We start from the raw sequence: 17,576 nt of genomic DNA, 5'->3' as shown, positions 1-17,576 counted from the left end.
TTGAATTGTCGGGAGAACGGGCATTCTCAGACTTAACTCCCCGGCGCGAGGCTGATTCCTGACAGAATCAGCCTCGCGCCGGCCGCACTTTTGTCGGGTTTCTCTTCTCATCCCCCGGGGATGAGAGAAGAATTCCCGACAATTGCAGGTAATTAGTTGCTGAATTGAATAGCGTCGGGAGCTAATTCCCGGCGCTATTCATTAGTTGCCGAATAGTATCGACCCCTATGACTGACCGATCTTGTTTTGCTAATTTCAAAACTAGATAAAGTGCAAGAAAGTGGAGACGGATTCCATTCTTTCTGGGTGTTTTATGTAAATCAAAGTTTACTATTCAGTAGCTCCTGCTCGCTCTTCAGTAGAAATCCCCCGTCAAATGCTGCGTTCAGGACATCATCCAATGATCCGGCTAAAATAAAATCCAGATCTTGTCTCACGTTCAGCGGGATCTCTTCTATGTCTTTCTCGTTCCTCTGTGGGATGATCACTCGTTTCAGACCTGATCTGTGAGCCGCCAACACCTTGTCTTTAATGCCGCCAACCTAAGAGAGAAGGTGTTAAAGAACATTAGCCATAAGAGTGTCCCAACATCTTACCTGTAGTCTACCGCCATGACTCCCTGGCGCATCAGCCAATGAATCAGCCTGACCCTGTGCAGCAGATCTACAACTGCTAGTATTGGCCTGGTAATTCAACACGGGAATAAAGAAGGGTTATTCCCGGGTCAAGTGCAGTGTGAACGGGTTACCCGGGACCTGTTCACTGCATAGGGAGAGCCCGTCCCCGCTCCCGATGGCAACACGACCCGTCATAGTGCCAGGTCAGGGAAGCCAATGTTAGGGTCCAACACCGGGTCGCACCTGGGAAGAACCCCTTTCCAATTCCCAGGTGCGATATGAAAGTGGTATATCAGTCTAGGGTTTAAGGATATCCATACTTAAGCACAGTTGACTGTATTAGTACCTCAGTTTGATTATACAATCTGTGCACAAGCAGGGATATCCTTAAAAGTTGGCATCGGCAAAGCTGCCACTACACGTGCATGACTGCACCAGTATAAGGCTGGCCGGCTTTACACCAGTCATACATCGCACACATTTCTAAGCATTGGTTTTGTTGACAAAAGGCGCCTTCACTATTACAGATAAATAAAACTTCCCTACGTAACAAAAAACATCCCTCACATACAAGGGAAAAAGAAAAATCTTTGTTTAAATGCGCAAACAAAAGCACAATACATCCCTAAGCAACACAGAAAGCAGCCCTGAATTTGCAATCACAAGCCCTGACCATCATCATCAGGTATTTGCACCTGCACATAACAGTCTGCAAATACTGGCCCTTTCCAATACATGTGAGCCTGTGTGTCCTGCCTCTGGTAGAACAACACCTCCTTCCCAAACGCAGGCTGATGGTAAGTACCATGCAAATCACATAGATGCATCAGGCTCCGTCTGCCGCTTTCCATAAGGATCCCAGTGTAGTGCTCTCCCTGCTGTCACTTTCCAAGTACTCATAGAATGTGACGGCAGATAAGAACCACTTGGCCCATCTAGTCTGCCCACATTATACAGTGGGTGCAGGACTGGGCATGCGTGCTGAATAGTAACGACGTCATGGGACAGAACATTGGGGGTAATTCCAAGTTGATCGCAGCAGGACATTTTTTAGCAGTTGGGCAAAACCAAGTGCACTGCAGAGGGGGGGGGGGGGGGGGGGCGGCGGCAGATGTAACGTGCAGAGAGAGAGTTAGATTTGGGTGGGGTGTGTTCAATCTGCAATCTAATTTGCAGTGTAAAAATAAAGCAGCCAGTATTTACCCTGCACAGAAACAAAATAACCGACCCAAATCTAACTCTTTCTGCACATGTTATATCTGCCTCCCCTGCAGTGCACATGGTTTTGCCCAACTGCTAACAAAATTCCTGCTGCGATCAACTTAGAATTACCCCCATTGTTCTCTCTGGGGAAATACACGTCTGAAAGAGACACCACAAGTAAATGGTCCCCATTTAGCATCTGTCCTTCCCGCACTCAGTGTCCCTAATGTTTCTTGTAGAGTCTGTGTGTCCCTGTTAGCTACACTTACCACACTATCCCTTTAAACCAGGACACTTATAAATTACACAGGTTCTGTGGCTGGCTGACTTCACACCTGCATTTCACCAATCAGCCACAGAACCTGTGTAATCCCTGAGTGTCCCAGTGTAAAGGGATGGTATGGTAATTCTGCTGTTAGGAGACGATCACGCAGTCTCATTTATCACCGTTACACGGTACAGCCGGAGTAAAGTGCAATGTACACTTCTTCACATGACATGAATGAGACTGGCCAGCCATCCAGCCCCTCCCTCTGCCACCGATGCATTAGATATTACTTGTATGCTCCTGTTGAGCTCAGTCTGACCATATTGGAAGCTGGCAGCATGGTGATGTGATAGGAAGCTTCCCAGGAGAGTGGTGGCCATGCCCCCGTCAGGATGTCAGCACACTGCTCATGCCGACATGCAAATAGGAAAACATAGACGAAAGCTACAGTATATGTTATCCGTGCAATGTTCTGCTACTCCAGCCTGTGTCTGTATAAAGTACATATGAATGGAAGCTGAGCCCTGCATAGGGATCACTGATCCCTACCACAAAATCACATTCATCACTTTCATTGATATATAAACACTTTCTAACATCCTGGCTCTTTACTGATGTTACTAATTACAATTGTGGGTAGGGGCATCAACATTTAATTGCTGTTGTCAAGAAGAAACATGAGTAAGTCTTAAAGTTGGTACACACTGGCCGATTCAAGAGAACGGCCGATATAGCGCGGGTCCGTCGGCCAGTGTGTACAGGCGATATGTCTGTGAACTCCGTCGTTCACAGACATATTGCATTGGCCCCGCAGCACAGCTGACGGTCAATATATCTACCGATATACTGGCGCGTCGCTGTGTGTGTGTACAGGCGGTCGGCCGACCGACCGTACACATGTTGCAGCAGCCGGCGGTGATTGACAGCTGAACTGGGTCAGTCCCTGACGGATCGGGCAGTGTGTATGCTCAACACACTGCCCGATCCGTCCATAGATATATCTGCCGATCAATTGATCGGCAGATATATCTATCAGTGTGTACCCACCTTTAGTTGACATTAACCATCTGGACCTCAATGGGGGCCGCCTGCTGTTGTCCAGGAACTCATGGAGGTGCAAGTGGTGGACCTACAAAGAACTGGCGTCAATAAAATCTTGTTGATGTATTTGCTGTCAGTGTCCAATGACTTTTGTCTACAGAGTGTATATATCTGGGCTGATTGTCTACCTTAATGGCTAACCATACTAAGCCAAAGTGTAACGCATCACTGCTGTGACATTAATCCTTTCCCTGTGTCGCTAGCCGTGTGACTTACAGGTAGGACAAGGCCCCTCAGCGTGATCTCTCCGGTCATCGCCACGTCTGAACACACCAGCCTGCCGCTGAAGAGCGAGGCGAGACAGGTTACTATGGCAACGCCCGCAGACGGTCCATCCTTTGTGACGGCCCCAGCCGGGAAGTGCAGATGAATGTCGGTGTTGTCAAGGAGATCAAAGCTGCCAGACGCTAGAAGAGAGAGAGAGAGAGACGGGATGGGTTCTACAGCGTGCTGCCGTATTACACCGTGCCGCAAAACATTCAGAAATCCCTATTTTTCTTTCTTTAAAATAGAGGATAATATAAGTTTGCCTGGTGACCACAGAAATAGATCTGTAAACTTAAAGGACGTACCTCTATCTTACACCTGAGCGAATGCACCGCACTGTAGAGCGCAGCAGTTTCCGGGGGCCTGTGTGAGTTTGCTCTTAGGGGCTAATTTAGATCTAATCGCTAGGGTGCGTTTTTCGCATCCCTGCGATCAGGTAGTCGCTGCCTACAGAGGGGAGGGGAGGAGAGGGGGGGGGGGGATTCGCCGTGCAAGTGTGCGTTCAGATGAGTAGCAGAGCTGGACAAACTAATTTTGTGCAGTCTCTGCGCAGCCCAGGACTTACTCTCCCAGTGTCATGATCGGGGCCGGAGCCGACGTCAGACCCCTCCCTCCAAACGCCTGGTCCCACTTGCGTTTTTCCGGACACTCCTTGAAAACGGCCAGTTGGCACACAGAATTGCCCTGCGGTCCATCGCGCCTGCGCATTGCGGTGCATACGCAGGTCAGACCTGATTGCACAGCAGCAATCAGGTCTGAATTAGCCCCTTAGCTTTATAAACATGTAATATATATAACGGTATATCAACTTTACATTCTGTAGTAAACCCATTTCACCAATAGTTAAAGAGAAGATTTAGCTGTGCATCACTGGGCTGTACCACAGGTCCCCTCCCCCATGTACCGTTGGTTAGCTGATACGTCTTAGCGTTGCTGCGCAGCCAGCTGATCGCCAAATGCGCCGACTCCTTCATGACATCTCCCAGCTGTCCAGTCAGTGTCAGCTGGCCTTCTCCATCCATGCGACTGGCTTCCACAAACATTATCTCCCCTCCTAGCGGAGTCCAGGCCAAACCGATAGCCACGCCGGGCTGGTTCAGCCGCTCAAATACCTGGTACATAAATAATACAATACGTTTCCAATCTACTGGAGGTACAAGAACAAAATGTCACTGGTTACAGTCGCAGAATCTTGTTTTTGATTATTGGCTGTTGGGAAAAGATGCAAATGTGTAAAGTGGGGCTGCTGCCTCTTCTACATCACACACTGGGGCAGATGTATTAACCTGGAGAAGGCATAAGGAAGTGCTAAACCAGCGATAAGTGCAAGGTGAAAAACACACCAGCCAATCGGCTCCAATATGTAAATTAACAGTTAGGAGCCGATTGGCTGGTGCGTTTATTACCTTGCACATATCACTGGTTTAGCACTTCCTAATGCCTTCTCCAGTTTAATACTGTACATCTGCCCCACTGTGTCCTGGTGGGCAGCACAATGCAGCAGCTACCCTATAAATATGGGGTGAGCTGCAGCTACAGGATTACCCAGCGTGACCTGCTAGTGGTTAGCATTACTGCTTTGCAGCCCTGAGCTCATAAGTTCAAATCCCAACCAAGGCCCCATAGGTGTGGAGTTTGTATGTTCTCACTGTTTCCTCTCGTGCTCCAAAAACATACTGGGGGGGGGGGGGGGGGGGGGGGGGGGGGGGGGGTGTGTGTGTGTGTGTGTGTGTGTGTGTGTGTGTGTGTGTGTGATATAGGGGCAGATGTATTAAGCCTGGAGAAGTGATAAAGCAGTGATAAGTGCAAGGTGATAAGACACCAGCCAATCAGCTCTAATATTTAAATTGACAGGAGCTGATTACTGGTGTGTTATCACCTTGCACTTATCACTTCTCCAGGCTTAATACATCTGCCCCTTACAGTGTAAGCTCCTCTGGGGCAGGGACTCATGTGAATCGCCAAATATTTTCTCTACAGCGCTGCGGAATATGTTTGCACTACATAAATAGCCATAAATAATAATGCAATTGTTTATTCATAAATCATTACATTGTTCTATCCTGCACAGTACTATGTACGGAGACATCTATGCGAGGGGCGGTGTCTGGGTACAAAGGATGGGGGTTTCCAATGTAGTTTTAATCCACTTAGGAGCTCCAGCTGCATCATTGTACCAGCGGAGTTCCCTTGGTGCAGGATTTCTTTCAGGGGCACACGTCACGTCACAAAGTGTCACATCCCCAGGACGCAGTGCGCTGTCTCCACCACAAAGAACCTGCCGCCTCCTTCCAGCCGAATCCCCTTCTCTACAGGACTCTGGTTAAATTTGCCTGCCTGTATTGTTTCATATAGGATTACAGTGATTCACAATAGGCCACACGTAGAATGAGGGCTCGGTGCAGTCATGTCTGGCTCTGTGTGCTACGATTGAGGAGACAACGGAAGGGATAGTCCTGGTTATCTGGGGGCAGGCGTAGTGCCTGCTGAATGAATGGGGGTGCGGGTAAGAGCCTCTAATTGTGCCAATGTACAACAAGTAGATTTTAAGCTATGGGAAGAGATATTTAAATACGCACCAAGGGATACATTTAGGTGATTATCCCACTTTAGTGGGTGGCTCAGTGAGCAGGTGTCGCCCTAAAGGATATCAGGGCAAGGTTTTGCGGCTTTCGCCCTACTGGCAGAATGCGACGCAGAGGGATGCCTGCTATCTAACATATAGGCACAGCGGCCAGGCAGCATACTGCATGAACTGAAGGCATTGTGGCCGGGTTCCCTTCCTCCCAGTCCTTGTGGCCAATATGGACGCTACAGCGCCAGAAGAGTTAACGTCTGGAGCTGTGGCAGCGAAAGGGTTAAGCCCTGATGTGCCAGAGGTGCACTAAATGTAATTAGAATGTATTAAAACGTGTATTTAATATCTGTGTGTGTTGCTCTGCAGCATCGGGAACTGAACCAGCGCTGAAAAGGTTAATGCTGGGCACGTAAATGTGTCTCGTTACAGAAATGCTGGAAATGTTTTATGCAAAACAAATGTGCACCATTAAATATGTATTGTAGAACACTGCAGCCTGGCGCTGAGTACCGGGCACAGAATACATGTGTGCCAGGTGGTCTGGCAATGGCACCTCCTGAGTACAAATAAACTCGGGTGATGCCAATAACTTATGAGGGTCCCGGCTATACGCTAACTTCCTTACTGGTGCCTGGAGCAGCAAGGAGACTGCTGCCACAGGACCTGCCATACTGGGACCTGGAGAACAAGGAGACTGCTGCCGCAGGACCTGCCTTACTGGGACCTGGAGAACAAGGAGATTGCTGCCACAGGACCTGCCTTACTGGGACCTGGAAGAACAAGGAGACTGCTGCTGCAGGACCTGCCTTACTGGGACCTGGAAGAACAAGGAGACTGCTGCCGCAGGACCTGCCTTACTGGGAACTGGAAGAACACGGAGATTGCTGCCACAGGACCTGCCATACTGGGACCTGGAGAACAAGGAGACTGCTGCCGCAGGACCTGCCTTACTGGGACCTGGAGAACAAGGAGATTGCTGCCACAGGACCTGCCTTACTGGGACCTGGAAGAACAAGGAGACTGCTGCCGCAGGACCTGCCTTACTGGGACCTGGAAGAACAAGGAGACTGCTGCCGCAGGACCTGCCTTACTGGGAACTGGAAGAACAAGGAGACTGCTGCCGCAGGACCTGCCTTACTGGGACCTGGAGAACAAGGAGATTGCTGCCACAGGACCTGCCATACTGGGACCTGGAGAACAAGGAGACTGCTGCCGCAGGACCTGCCATACTGGGACCTGGAGAACAAGGAGACTGCTGCCACAGGACCTGCCATACTGGGACCTGGAGAACAAGGAGACTGCTGCCGCAGGACCTGCCATACTGGGACCTGGAAGAATAAGGAGACTGCTGCCGCAGGACTTGCCTGACTGGGACCTGGAGAACAAGGAGACTGCTGCCACAGGACCTGCCTTACTGGGACCTGGAAGAACAAGGAGACTGCTGCCGCAGGACCTGCCTTACTGGGACCTGGAAGAACAAGGAGACTGCTGCCGCAGGACCTGCCTTACTGAGACCTGGAGGAGAAAGGAGACTGCTGCCGCAGGACCTGCCTTACTGGGACCTGGAAGAACAAGGAGACTGCTGCCGCAGGACCTGCCTTACTGGGACCTGGAAGAACAAGGAGACTGCTGCCGCAGGACCTGCCTTACTGGGAACTGGAAGAACAAGGAGACTGCTGCTGCAGGACCTGCCTTACTGGGACCTGGAGAACAAGGAGATTGCTGCCACAGGACCTGCCATACTGGGACCTGGAGAACAAGGAGACTGCTGCCGCAGGACCTGCCATACTGGGACCTGGAGAACAAGGAGACTGCTGCCACAGGACCTGCCATACTGGGACCTGGAGAACAAGGAGACTGCTGCCGCAGGACCTGCCATACTGGGACCTGGAAGAACAAGGAGACTGCTGCCGCAGGACTTGCCTGACTGGGACCTGGAGAACAAGGAGACTGCTGCCACAGGACCTGCCTTACTGGGACCTGGAAGAACAAGGAGACTGCTGCCGCAGGACCTGCCTTACTGGGACCTGGAAGAACAAGGAGACTGCTGCCGCAGGACCTGCCTTACTGAGACCTGGAGGAGAAAGGAGACTGCTGCCGCAGGACCTGCCTTACTGGGACCTGGAAGAACAAGGAGACTGCTGCCGCAGGACCTGCCATACTGGGACCTGGAGCACCAAGGAGACTGCTGCCACAGGACCTGCCTTACTGGGACCTGGAAGAGCAAGGAGACTGCTGCCGCAGGACCTGCCATACTGGGACCTGGAAGCACCAAGGAGACTGCTGCCGCAGGACCTGCCATACTGGGACCTGGAAGAACAAGGAGACTGCTGCCGCAGGACCTGCCTTACTGGGACCTGGAAGAACAAGGAGACTGCTGCCGCAGGACCTGCCTTACTGGGACCTGGAGGAGAAAGGAGACTGCTGCCGCAGGACCTGCCTTACTGGGACCTGGAAGAGCAAGGAGACTACTGCCGCAGGACCTGCCATACTGGGACCTGGAGCACCAAGGAGACTGCTGCCGCAGGACCTGCCATACTGGGACCTGGAAGAACAAGGAGACTGCTGCCGCAGGACCTGCCTTACTGGGACCTGGAGGAGAAAGGAGACTGCTGCCGCAGGACCTGCCTTACTGGGACCTGGAAGAGCAAGGAGACTACTGCCGCAGGACCTGCCATACTGGGACCTGGAGCACCAAGGAGACTGCTGCCGCAGGACCTGCCATACTGGGACCTGGAGCACCAAGGAGACTGCTGCCACAGGACCTGCCTTACTGGGACCTGGAAGAACAAGGAGACTGCTGCCGCAGGACCTGCCTTACTGGGACCTGGAGGAGAAAGGAGACTGCTGCCGCAGGACCTGCCTTACTGGGACCTGGAAGAGCAAGGAGACTGCTGCCGCAGGACTTGCCATACTGGGACCTGGAAGAACAAGGAGACTGCTGCCGCAGGACCTGCTATACTGGGACCTGGAGCACCAAGGAGACTGCTGCCACAGGACCTGCCTTACTGGGACCTGGAAGAACAAGGAGACTGCTGCCGCAGGACCTGCCTTACTGGGACCTGGAAGAACAAGGAGACTGCTGCCGCAGGATCTGCCTTACTGGGACCTGGAAGAACAAGGACACTGCTGCCGCAGGACCTGCCTTACTGGGACCTGGAAGAACAAGGACACTGCTGCCGCAGGACATGCCTTACTGGGACCTGGAAGAACAAGGAGACTGCTGCCGCAGGACCTGCCTTACTGGGACCTGGAGGAGAAAGGAGACTGCTGCCGCAGGACCTGCCTTACTGGGACCTGGAAGAGCAAGGAGACTACTACCGCAGGACCTGCCATACTGGGACCTGGAGCACCAAGGAGACTGCTGCCGCAGGACCTGCCATACTGGGACCTGGAGCACAAAGGAGACTGCTGCCACAGGACCTGCCTTACTGGGACATGGAGCACCAAGGAGACTGCTGCCGCAGGACCTGCCTTACTGGGACCTGGAAGAACAAGGAGACTGCTGCCGCAGGATCTGCCTTACTGGGACCTGGAAGAACAAGGAGACTGCTGCCGCAGGACCTGCCTTACTGGGACCTGGAGGAGAAAGGAGACTGCTGCCGCAAGACCTGCCTTACTGGGACCTGGAAGAGCAAGGAGACTACTGCCGCAGGACCTGCCATACTGGGACCTGGAGCACCAAGGAGACTGCTGCCGCAGGACCTGCCACACTGGGACCTGGAGCACCAAGGAGACTGCTGCCGCAGGACCTGCCTTACTGGGACCTGGAAGAACAGGGAGACTGCTGCCGCAGGACCTGCCTTATTGGGACCTGGAAGAACAAGGAGACTGCTGCCGCAGGACCTGCCTTACTGGGACCTTGCCGCAGGACCTGCCTTACTGGGACCTGGAAGAACAAGGAGACTGCTGCCGCAGGACCTGCCTTACTGGGACCTGGAAGAACAAGGAGACTGCTGCCGCAGGACCTGCCTTACTGGGACCTGGAGGAGAAAGGAGACCGCTGCCGCAGGACCTGCCTTACTGGGGCCTGGAAGAGCAAGGAGACTACTGCCGCAGGACCTGCCATACTGGGGCCTGGAGCACCAAGGAGACTGCTGCCGCAGGACATGCCTTACTGGGACCTGGAAGAACAGGGAGACTGCTGCCGCAGGACCTGCCTTACTGGGACCTGGAAGAACAAGGAGACTGCTGCCGCAGGACCTGCCTTACTGGGACCTGGAGCACCAAGGAGACTGCTGCCCGCAGGACCTGCCTTACTGGGACCTGGAAGAACAAGGAGACTGCTGCCGCAGGACATGCCTTACTGGGACCTGGATGAACAAGGAGACTGCTGCCGCAGGACCTGCCTTACTGGGACCTGGAGGAGAAAGGAGACTGCTGCCGCAGGACCTGCCATACTGGGACCTGGAGCACCAAGGAGACTGCTGCCACAGGACCTACCTTACTGGGACCTGGAGCACCAAGGAGACTGCTGCCACAGGACCTGCCTTACTGGGACCTGGAGCACCAAGGAGACTGCTGCCACAGGACCTGCCATACTGGGACCTGGAGCACCAAGGCGACTGCTGCCGCAGGACCTGCCTTACTGGGACCTGGAAGAACAAGGAGACTGCTGCCGCAGGACCTGCCTTACTGGGACCTGGAGGAGAAAGGAGACTGCTGCCGCAGGACCTGCCTTACTGGGACCTGGAGCACCAAGGAGACTGCTGCCGCAGGACCTGCCTTACTGGGACCTGGAAGAACAAGGAGGACCTGGAGGAGAAAGGAGACTGCTGCCGCAGGACCTGCCTTACTGGGACCTGGAGCACCAAGGAGACTGCTGCCACAGGACCTGCCATACTGGGACCTGGAGCACCAAGGAGACTGCTGCCCGCAGGACCTGCCTTACTGGGACCTGGAAGAACAAGGAGACTGCTGCCGCAGGACCTGCCTTACTGGGAAATGGAAGAACAAGGACACTGCTGCCGCAGGACATGCCTTACTGGGACCTGGAAGAACAAGGAGACTGCTGCCGCAGGACCTGCCTTACTGGGACCTGGAGGAGAAAGGAGACTGCTGCCGCAGGACCTGCCATACTGGGACCTGGAGCACCAAGGAGACTGCTGCCACAGGACCTACCTTACTGGGACCTGGAGCACCAAGGAGACTGCTGCCACAGGACCTGCCTTACTGGGACCTGGAGCACCAAGGAGACTGCTGCCACAGGACCTGCCATACTGGGACCTGGAGCACCAAGGAGACTGCTGCCGCAGGACCTGCCTTACTGGGACCTGGAAGAACAAGGAGACTGCTGCCGCAGGACCTGCCTTACTGGGACCTGGAAGAACAAGGAGACTGCTGGCGCAGGACCTGCCTTACTGGGACCTGGAGGAGAAAGGAGACTGCTGCCGCAGGACCTGCCTTACTGGGACCTGGAGGAGCAAGGAGACTACTGCCGCAGGACCTGCCATACTGGGACCTGGAGCACCAAGGAGACTGCTGCCGCAGGACCTGCCATACTGGGACCTGGAGCACCAAGGAGACTGCTGCCGCAGGACCTGCCATACTGGGACCTGGAGCACCAAGGAGACTGCTGCCACAGGACCTGCCATACTGGGACCTGGAGCACCAAGGAGACTGCTGCCACAGGACCTGCCTTACTGGGACCTGGAGCACCAAGGAGACTGCTGCCGCAGGACCTGCCTTACTGGGACCTGGAAGAACAGGGAGACTGCTGCCGCAGGACCTGCCTTACTGGGACCTGGAAGAACAAGGAGACTGCTGCCGCAGGACCTGCCTTACTGGGACCTGGAAGAACAAGGAGACTGCTGCCGCAGGACCTGCCTTACTGGGACCTGGAAGAACAAGGAGACTGCTGCCGCAGGACCTGCCTTACTGGGACCTGGAGGAGAAAGGAGACTGCTGCCGCAGGACCTGCCTTACTGGGACCTGGAAGAGCAAGGAGACTACTGCCGCAGGACATGTTTGGCTGTAATAATCAGATAAGCACAAAGGCTGTGTGACCTGAGCTCACCCTGTGCTCGCTACCAAAGCAGCTCTGATCCATAGTAAGTGGTCAGTGGGAATTACCCATCACCATCCAAGAGGTGGTGCAGCAGTGTTACCACCCATGCACCAAGAAGTCAGCTGTTCCGGGTGCAGTGCCGGTGTAGCAACCTGGTGGTGGGTAGTAGGAGGAGTCAGTAACAGGCGGCGGGTGACCCACCTGTTAACGTAAGAATTGTACAACAGACATAAGCTGCAGCCATGTGTAACAGAGCTTGGATGGGACAGGCAGGCTACATACCCTCCATCTGGCCACAGCTGCCTACTGTATACTCACAATGAGCTACTATATATTGAAAAATTAATATCAAAGTCAAAAAAGTGTTAAAGTAACCATCTACAGTATGTCCTGATGTCTAATCACTATATAGTAATATGGAGAAGTTTACATTCATTTAAAGAAGGTAACAGAACTTTGAATATACATCTTTGGTCGTTCTGGGTTCACACTCCTGCAAATCGCTGTAGGCCCAAAACAAAGGGTGAAAGAAAGGCATAGGATGCTGGAGGGGGTGGTGGGTGAGTGGGCATAGGATGGTAGGGGGGAGAGTGGGCATAGGATGGTAGGGGGAGAGTGGGCATAGGAGGATGGTAGGGGGAGAGTGGGCATAGGATGGTAGGGGGAGAGTGGGCATAGGATGGTAGAGGGAGAGTGGGCATAGGATGGTAGGGGGGAGAGTGGGCATAGGATGGTAGGGGGAGAGAGGGCATAGGATGGTAGGGGGAGAGTGGGCATAGGATGGTAGCGTAAAAGTGGGCATAGGATTGTAGGGGGAGAGTGGGAATAGGATGGTAGGGGGAGAGTGGGCATAGGATGGTAGGGGGAGAGTGGGCATAGGATGGTGGGGGGGAGAGTGGGCATAGGATGGTGGGGGGAGAGAGTGGGCATAGGATGGTGGGGGGAGAGAGTGGGCATAGGATGGTGGGGGGAGAGAGTGGGCATAGGATGGTGGGGGGAGACTGGGCACAGAATGGTGGGGGGGAGAGTGGGCATAGGATGGTGGGGGGGAGTGGGCATAGGGTGGAATGGAGAGAGTGGGCATAGGATGGTAGAGGGGGAGAGTGGGCATAGGATGGTAGGGGGAGACTGGGTATAGGATGGTAGGGGGAGAGTGGGCATAGAATGGTGGGGGGAGAGTGGGCATAGGATGGTGGAGGGGAGAGTGGGCATAGGATGGTGGAGGGGAGAGTGGGCATAGGATGGTAGGGGGAGAGTGGGCATAGGATGGTGGAGGGGAGAGTGGGCATAGGATGGTAGGGGGAGAGTGGGCATAGGATGGTAGGAGGAGAGTGGGCATAGGATGGTGGGGGGAGAGTGGGCATAGGATGGTAGGGGGAGAGTGGGCATAGGATGGTAGGAGGAGAGTGGGCATAGGATGGTGGGGGGGAGAGTGGGCATAGGATGGTAGGAGGAGAGTGGGCATAGGATGGTAGGGGGAGAGTGGGAATAGGATGGTAGGGGGAGACTGGGCATAGGATGGTAGGAGGAGAGTGGGCATAGGCAGGTGGGGGGGAGAGTGGGCATAGGATGGTAGGGGGAGAGTGGGCATAGGATGGTGGGGGGGAGTGGACATAGGGTGGTATGGGGAGAGTGGGCATAGGATGGTGGAGGGGGAGAGTGGGCATAGGATGGTAGGGGGAGACTGGGTATAGGATGGTAGGGGGAGAGTGGGCATAGGATGGTGGGGGGGGGAGTGGGCATAGAATGGTGGGGGGAGAGTGGGCATAGGATGGTGGAGGGGAGAGTGGGCATAGGATGGTGGAGGGGAGAGTGGGCATAGGATGGTAGGGGGAGAGTGGGCATAGGATGGTGGAGGGGAGAGTGGGCATAGGATGGTAGGAGGAGAGTGGGCATAGGATGGTAGGGGGAGAGTGGGCATAGGATGGTAGGAGGAGAGTGGGCATAGGATGGTGGGGGGGAGAGTGGGCATAGGATGGTGGAGGGGAGAGTGGGCATAGGATGGTGGAGGGGAGAGTGGGCATAGGATGGTAGGGGGGAGACTGGGCATAGGATGGTAGGGGGAGACTGGGCATAGGATGGTGGGGGGGGAGAGTGGGCATAGGATGGTGGGGGGGAGAGTGGGCATAGGATGGTAGGGGGAGAGTGGGCATAGGATGGTAGGGGGAGAGTGGGCATAGGATGGTGGAGGGGAGAGTGGGCATAGGATGGTGGGGGGGAGACTGGGCATAGGATGGTGGGGGGGAGAGTGGGCATAGGATGGTGGGGAGAGTGGGCATAGGATGGTAGGGGGAGAGTGGGCATAGGATGGTAGGGGGCATAGGATGGTAGGGGGAGAGTGGGCATAGGATGGTAGGGGGAGAGTGGACATAGGAGGGTGGCGGTGGGGGGAGTGGGATCCCTTGCACAATATGTAAAGCAATACAATTCCACGCGTTTCATGGATAGTAAATGACCCTTACTGATGGTTACTTGTCTCTTCAGGCTATTCATGGCCAGCCGATGTCAGATTTATGTAAGGCATTGGGAAGATATAAGGTACTACACACGGGGGTAAATGTTATAAACAGAGAGGAGCTGCAGCATCAGTCCCACTCACAATACTATTGGGAACAGAATGGGATACGGGAGGAACGGCTGGCAAAGTGGGAGGAGCAAGATAAAATATAGTAACCGAAAAGGTACATTATTCATATTTGCAGCAGCGCGGACGGTGTAATGGTTAGCATTACTGCCTCACAGCGCAGAGGTCATGGGTTTCATTCCCACCAAGGCCCTAAATGTGTGGAGTTTGTATTTTCTCCCTGTGCTTGCATGCGTTTCCTCCTGGTGCTCCGGTTTCCTCCCACACTCCACCGTAGGTTACTTGGCTGCTGACAAAAAATGAACTCAAGTGTGTGTGTGTGTGTGTGTGTGTGCGTGCGTGCGTGCGCCAAGTGGTTCTTATCTGCCGGCACATTCTATGTAGCTTTAATAATATTGTACTTGGCTACAATATTATAAAGCTCATTCAAACACTGGGGCAGATGTATTAAGCCTGGTGAAGTGATAAAGTGGAAGGTGATAACGGACCAGCCAGTCAGCTCCTAACTGTCATTTTTCAAACCCAGCCTGTGACATGACAGTTAGGAGCTGATTGGCTGGTGCGTCATCACCTTCCACTTTATCACTTCCCCGAGATTAATAAATCTGACCCTCTGTCACTTATAATACTCCCTATTTGCACTTGTCAACATTTCCAAAAAATGCTCCAAATTCTTGTGGCACTATACAGAAGTATAAAAGACACTGCAAGCGATGTTACCACAATGTAAACCACATTATGATTCTGTTTTACACCAATTTATGGTCACAAAAAACACATTGTAATCTGCATTAAACATAATGGCTGCCTCCTGTGGCACTGTATATAAAAGGGTTTGAATATACAGAATCAGATGGCAAAATTCAACCTTAAGGCGTAAGGAAATGATCTAGAGTTCAATAAATGAGCATTTCAAACAATACTAGTAATTTCAAGTGTATGGGAAGGAATTGAGGTGATGTAAACAGGAGAGAGAGAGCTTACTTCAATCTCGTACATCGGCGCTCCGAGAATATCCTTCAGTGCGTGGCGATCAATCAATATTGGCATCTCGGGAGGGAGGGGCAGGTCTGCTTGGTCAGCGTCTTTGGATCTGGGGTCATCGGAGAGGTTTGCTCTGTGTTCTGTGATAAGAACATCACAGGGAATGTAAAGAAGAGATTGTTCAGTGATACTGGAATCAAATGGAGATAAATGGCCACAGAAGCCAGGACACACTGTAATGAACAGGATAAGCCGTACGTTCCTGACCCCATACAAACCACTCCAGATCTGACTCATAGTGGACAGGAGACATCAGCTTACTAGAGGATGAGCCCCACAGGACGTCACATGTTTTAGAGAGTTCTGTGGATCCAATATTTATTTAAATGTCCAATTAAGAACAGGCAGGGCCACTTCCACTTATACCCCTTAGATGGAATGGGGGGTAGTTACAAACCACTACTGATCCAGATGAAATAGTCAATCAAGTTTCGGATACAAATTACCCGGGGGAAGGATTTGTATCCGAAACGCATTGGTGCTATTACATGAGGACCCCAGGCTTAATCCCACTACCCATTTGGACATCCACTCGACTGACTATTTAATCTGGGTCAATAGTGGTTTGTAACTACCCCCCATTCCATCTAAGGGGTATAAGTGGAAGTGGCTTTGCCTTTTCTTAATTGGGTACCTCTATTTTTGTATGAAATTTGAATATTTTTTAAGCTTCACATTGTTTGTGAAAATAAAAGAAAAAAACACTTTTTTAATAAAAAAAGACCTATGGAGTTTTTTTCTGGATAAGTTATTGGGAGGCTGTATATGTAAACACAGAAGCTACAGAAGGTCCCCGTGAAGGAGAAAGCATTAAAGATACCTTTGGATGCATATAGGGCTTATCATTAAGGTAAGCCTGGATTTAATGAGCCGTATATCGTAGATTGTGATGTCACAGTGTCCCGAATAGAGGAAGGTGTGAAAGATTGTAAAAGAAACCTTTATGGGAACATTGGGGGTGATTCCGAGTTGTTCGCTCACTAGCTGCTTTTAGCAGCATTGCACACGCTAAGCCGCCGCCCTCTGGGAGTGTATCTTAGCTTAGCAGAATTGCGAACGAAAGATTAGCAGAATTGCGAATAGAAAATTCTTAGCAGTTTCTGAGTAGCTCCAGACCTACTCACAAATAGCGATCAGTTCAGTCAGTTTCGTTCCTGGTTTGGCGTCACACACACGCCCAGCGTTCAGCCAGCCACTCCCCCGTTTCTCCAGCCACTCCCGCGTTTTTCCCTGACACGCCTGCGTTTTTCCGCACACTCCCAGAAAACGTCCAGTTTCCGCCCAGAAACACCCACTTCCTGTCAATCACACTACGATCACTTCAACGATGAAAAATCTTCGTTCGGGCGTGAGTAAATCTACTAAGTTTTCTGTTAAAATACTAACCGCATGCGCACTGCGAACCATGCGCATTTTTGCCTTAATTGCTCCGTTGAGGAAAATAGGCAACGATCGAACAACTCGGAATGACCCCCATAGGGTTGTTAATAAAGGTCAGTTCTGGTGATACAACGAGTGAACAACAGAGAGTTTGAAGATTCTCTCATGAATGTTGCTATACTCTGCTTTCTTTGAGGACTCTCAGAGACATAAGGATTCCAGTTCTATATAGCAGCGCTTGGAGATCGTTCCGTCAGTATATTGTTGTGTCTAGAAAGAAGTGGTGATCTATTGGAGAAATACCAAGCTGCAGCTAGGGTGCAAGTCATTGTTTCATTTTTGTATTCTGAATGAGTGAGGGTCTTCATGTGGCAGAGAACTTAGTCTAAGCTTCAGAATGGCAGGCACTGATGTGAATGATTAAAGTGCTGCGTAATACACTGGCGTTATAGAACGAATAAGAAACGTATGATAATCATGAAACATTCTGACAGCCTTAGATCTTTCTCCACCTGCAAATCACACAC

At 52.3% G+C, this 17,576-nt stretch overlaps 1 protein-coding gene across 1 annotated transcript in view; it reads right to left on the bottom strand.

Moving 5' to 3' along the window:
- Nucleotides 1-291: 291 nt before the first annotated feature.
- Nucleotides 292-17,576, bottom strand: part of LONP2 (lon peptidase 2, peroxisomal) — a 167,940-nt gene continuing 150,655 nt past the window's right edge. The window contains exons 12-15 of the mRNA XM_063945578.1: nucleotides 15,610-15,749; nucleotides 4,361-4,568; nucleotides 3,406-3,596; nucleotides 292-542 (exon numbers count right to left, since the gene is read on the bottom strand). Coding sequence (XP_063801648.1) covers nucleotides 321-542; nucleotides 3,406-3,596; nucleotides 4,361-4,568; nucleotides 15,610-15,749 — 761 coding nt within the window. The 3' untranslated portion in view covers nucleotides 292-320. The remainder of the gene's footprint in view (nucleotides 543-3,405; nucleotides 3,597-4,360; nucleotides 4,569-15,609; nucleotides 15,750-17,576) is intronic.

Source organism: Pseudophryne corroboree, chromosome 11, assembly GCF_028390025.1.
Source record: "Pseudophryne corroboree isolate aPseCor3 chromosome 11, aPseCor3.hap2, whole genome shotgun sequence".
Taxonomy (NCBI): domain Eukaryota; kingdom Metazoa; phylum Chordata; class Amphibia; order Anura; family Myobatrachidae; genus Pseudophryne; species Pseudophryne corroboree.
The sequence above is the reverse complement of the archived record's forward strand: the minus strand, read 5'-3'. Positions and strand labels throughout refer to the sequence as shown.